Below are 4,846 nucleotides of genomic sequence, written 5' to 3' on the forward strand. Positions count from 1 at the left end.
ATGGAAAACAAAGAAACAAGCCATATTCTCTCGATCTTCAAGTGAGGTTGAATATCGTGTAAGGACACATGCCACAAGTGAAATATTATGGCTACGTAATTTGTTAGAGACTCTGTAAGTTATATGCATCAAACCTACGCTTCTACATTGTGACAATCAAGTAGCTCTTCATTTAGCTACAAACTCAATCTTCCATGAATGAACAAAGCACATTGAAATTGACTGTCATTTTATTTGAGAAAACATATAGTCAGGTGCCATAAGCACAACTTACCGGCCCACCAAACAATAAAATGTTGTCATTTTAACTAAGTCCATAGGCGTAAAAGTCTTTCAAGACCCCATATTCAAGTTGGGCGTTCATGATCCTCACCCTCCAACTTGCGAGGGAGTATTAGAGATAAATTTAATAGTTTGTTATCAGTTTGTTAGGTTTGTTATTAGTTTGTGTTAGTTTGTTAGGATTGATCCTATTTTCAAGCTCTAAATGATAGATCATCAACCTATATATAGTGATATGTCATGTGTCATAAAAACAACAAGACTACATCATATTTTTCAAGTTAACTTTCTACTCTCTCTATCCCAAATTATAAGTCACTTGATCAAAAAATTTCTCCCAAATTATAAGTCACTTTAGAATTCCGATATAATATTAATTGCATTTTTTCCAATATACCCTCTATCGTTTATTATTATTTCTTCTAACATTTTCCTTTCATCTATAATAAATGAAAGACAATATTAAAAAGACATATATATATATATATATATATATATATATATATATATATATATATATATATATATATATATATATATATATATATATATATATATATATATATATATATATATATATATATATATATATATATATAAAATTTATGGTTCCTATACAACACTAATTATTTTTTTTAATTGGTATAAAATATCCAAAACGATTTTTAATTTAAAACGGAGAGAATATTAATTAGGATCCATCAAAAGTCAAAACTACACGATGAACACAAGGTATTAAGTATAATTATACCAGAATTATTTATTGCCTCATATTGCTCATCAAATGAGAAAACATATTAAACTAAGAAAAAATATTATAAAACTTCAACTTGTTAAATGCATGACAAACCCAAATATAATATTTGGAAATATGCCGCAATACATGCTTCATTTTATTTATAAATAGATCGGGGTGTCACATTTCCTAAACCAAGATCGAGATTTCACATTGACTTTCTTGCCATTTTTTTTCTGTAGTTGTCTTAAAAAATCTGAGATGACTAATTCTATAGAGAAAAAACCACATGCAGTGTTAACTCCATTTCCAACTCAAGGCCATATCAATGCATTGTTGAAACTAGCAAAACTTCTTCACCTTAAAGGCTTTCACATAACCTTTGTCAACACTGAATATAATCACAAACGCTTGCTCAAATCAAGAGGTCCCAATTCCTTCGATGGTTTCACTGATTTTACCTTTGAGACTATTCCAGATGGTTTAACTTCAATGGATGGTGATGGTGATGTTACTCAAGATGGACCCTCTCTTCTTCATTCAATCATGAACAAGATGCACATATTCTTTGGTGAACTTCTTGCTAGACTTCATGAATCTGCCATTGCTGGTCTTATCCCACCAGTTACATGCTTAGTTTCTGATTGTAATATGCCATTTACCATACAAGCTGCTGAAGAACATGCACTCCCAATCCTTCTCTTTTCGCCATCAAGTGCATGTACCTTGTTATGTGTTTTGCACTGTCATGCATTGATTCAGAAATGTTTCATACCGCTCAAAGGTAATAATTTGTGATCTTTCATTCTCCATTAATATATATACATATATATATATATATATATATATATATATATATATATATATATATATATATATATATATATATATATATATAAAAATGCTTCAACCTATTGACTTTTGTATTTATTGCAAACAGACGAGAGTTATCGGACAAATGGATATTTGGACACCAAAGTAGATTGTATTCCAGGATTGCACAGCTTTCGATTAAAGGATCTTTTTGACTTTATCATAACAACAGATCTAAATGATATCATGTTTGAATTCGTAATCCATGTGGCAGATAGAGTTCATAGAGCATCTGCTATTGTTTTTAACACTTTTAATGAGCTTGAGAGTGATGTGCTGCAAGCTCTCTCTTCTATGCTCCCTTCTCTGTATACCATTGGACCATTACCTTCATTATTAAATCAAATTGGGCATAATCACTTAGAATCTTTAGGTTCCAATCTTTGGAAAGAAGATACCAAATGTATTGATTGGCTTGAATCCAAAGAACCAGAGTCTGTTATTTATGTGAATTTTGGAAGCGTTGCAGTTCTGACTCCAGAGCAACTGTTGGAGTTTGCTTGGGGTTTGGCCAACAGCAAGAAACCCTTTTTATGGATCATTAGGCCTGATCTTGTCATCGGTGGCTCGGTGGTTTTGTCATCTGAGTTTGTGAATGAAATATCAGATAGAGGCCTAATTGCTAGCTGGTGTCCGCAAGAGCAAGTGTTGAACCATCCTTCCATTGGTGGGTTCTTGACTCATTGCGGGTGGAACTCAATCACTGAAAGTATATGTGCTGGAGTGCCAATGTTGTGTTGGCCATTTTTTGGTGATCAGCCAACAAACTGTAGATTTATTTACAATGAATGGGAGATTGGAATGGAAATCGATTCTAATGTGAAGAGAGATGAAGTGGAGAAGTTGATCAATGAATTGATGTTGGGAGATAAAGGAAAAAGGATGAGGAAAAAGGTCATGCAATTGAAGAAGAAGGCAAAGGAGAACACTAGTCCAGGTGGCTTTTCTTACATGAGCTTCGAGAAAGTTATTAAGGAAGTTTTACTTCAACAATACTGAATACTAAAGTGCATTATTTTAGGAAATGTAGTTATTCATCCATTTCCTGTTGAATTTGTTTGATTGTAATAGTGGGTTTAGTGATTTGTTATGTTATTTGATTTCAAGATGAATAATAATGTTTAGAGCTTAATATTGTAATCTTAAGTTAACAAGTTCAAATGAATAGTGCATTTAGTGATTTATGGTTGACTTGTTGTGGATACGTAGCACCAGAGATTCTTTCACTTCGACGTCAATTTCTTCCAACACAAATCTCATTTAGATTTTTTGACACAAAACATAAGATCCTGCTATATATCCAGTATTGCACGATGACACTGCCACCACATGTTGCTTTTTCGAGCACCATAAGATTGGTGCACCAAATACTTGAAAGAAATAATCAGTTGGCTTCTTCAATCTTCCTTATCTCCACAATAATTAGCATATGAATAACAAGTAACAATAACTTCCTTGCTTTCAGAATCTCGTCGAAATAGAATTCCATAGTTTATCAATCTTTTTAAGTATCTCAAGATTTTTCTTGCAGCCTTCATGTGTGACAACCTTGGTTCACTCATGTATTTGCTCACTGTAGCGGTAAAAATTTTGAGATTAAGTTATCGATTAACGTAACTCACAAAGCAAGAGTCGTCACCATGCTTTTATTATTTCCAAAGAAAAAAGGAAAAAGTACGAACAAAACCCAAAGAAGTTTTAAAACAAAATTAACAAAAAGAGAACAAGGGTCCGGAGGTTAGTTATGCAAAGGAAATGTATTAGCACTCTAAACATCCATGGTACTCCATGGAAACCTCTTTGAAAATATGGACACTTTAGCTTGAAAAAGGTGTTGTTTGTTAAAAGATTGAAGGGAAGGGAAAATAAGCATTTTTATAATCATGATTTGGTGTTTTCCAAAACCTTTTAAAGTCTCATGCCTACGTACCAACAAAGTGCAATGGAGGATCAAAACCTCGTAGTTCGTGGTATAAATAACCAAAGGAGTTTGATTTGATTCATTTTTATGAGAAAATATATTTTGTCATTTTAAGAAGAATATTCAACTAGTCACCCACAAGTATGAGAACTTTGCATCATCATAAGAATGACTCCAACTTGGATAAGGATCAACACGTATGCCACTAGCTCTCATAAATGGAAAACAATTATCATCAATATTATGGAGATAAGAGGATTATAACTCAGCAATGGAAATGACTCATGTCTGATTCCTTGAGAAAAAGATTATAAGGAAAAATACACAGAGGCACAAAATGGTTTGAAAGAGTTAGGCATTTTTAGTCTTTTGAAATTGGTCTCAATATGCATAATATGTATTGACATTTATTAAGAAAAAGATTTTGAAAATCACTTGACCAAAGTCAAGGTTTATTGAGAAAGTGGTTCAAGTTAGAAAGTAAGAAGTTTTTTTAAAGAATGAGAGAAAGTTTTGAAAATTAAAGAAGGGAGAGAAGAATAAGAGATTATCCTAAAGCAGTAAAGTAAAAGGTAAAGAAGAAAGATCTAACAAAGAGATATCAAGCTTTATGACACAAGTCAAACAAGAATTCTTTCCTTTGGATCAAGCCTCAAGCAAGCAAAATAAGCAAATAGTAATACATATGTCAGATGAAACGAACGTAATCAATCCAAGTCCTCAAAAGGAGATCCCAAATCAAAGGTATCAAATGAATTCAAATGTCACAATTACCAAATCAAAGGTCAAGATCATAATTGTAAGTTCATAACTCCACAATGAGGCTAAGGATAGTAACCACAAGTCCACGAGTTAGGAGAAACAAGTTTCCTTTTATGTTTTTTCTTTATTAGTGTTTTTTTGCAGTGATATAAAGAAAGGTCCAAATGGACAAAGAACAAAATGACATAAACACAAATAATATGATAAGAAATGTTAAACATAATTCATAAAGTAAATGACATAAAAAATAAAGGCATAAAGGTAAATGACTT

At 32.1% G+C, this 4,846-nt stretch overlaps 1 protein-coding gene across 1 annotated transcript; it reads left to right on the top strand.

The window, feature by feature from the left end:
- Positions 1 to 1,270: 1,270 nt before the first annotated feature.
- Positions 1,271 to 3,075, top strand: LOC127121546 (7-deoxyloganetin glucosyltransferase). Its single transcript, XM_051052021.1, has 2 exons — positions 1,271 to 1,802; positions 1,959 to 3,075. The coding sequence occupies exons 1-2, from the start codon at positions 1,280 to 1,282 to the stop codon at positions 2,888 to 2,890; spliced, it is 1,455 nt and encodes a 484-aa protein (XP_050907978.1). The 5' UTR covers positions 1,271 to 1,279; the 3' UTR covers positions 2,891 to 3,075.
- Positions 3,076 to 4,846: the final 1,771 nt, after the last annotated feature.

This window comes from Lathyrus oleraceus, chromosome 1, assembly GCF_024323335.1.
Source record: "Lathyrus oleraceus cultivar Zhongwan6 chromosome 1, CAAS_Psat_ZW6_1.0, whole genome shotgun sequence".
In the NCBI taxonomy this organism is placed as follows: domain Eukaryota; kingdom Viridiplantae; phylum Streptophyta; class Magnoliopsida; order Fabales; family Fabaceae; genus Lathyrus; species Lathyrus oleraceus.

Coding starts and splice junctions, on each gene's coding strand:
- LOC127121546 (XM_051052021.1), top strand. CDS start 1,280: ATGACTAATTCTATAGAGAAAAAACCACATGCAGTGTTAACTCCATTT. Junction 1,803..1,958: donor ATGTTTCATACCGCTCAAAG/GTAATAATTTGT, acceptor TATTGCAAACAG/ACGAGAGTTATCGGACAAAT.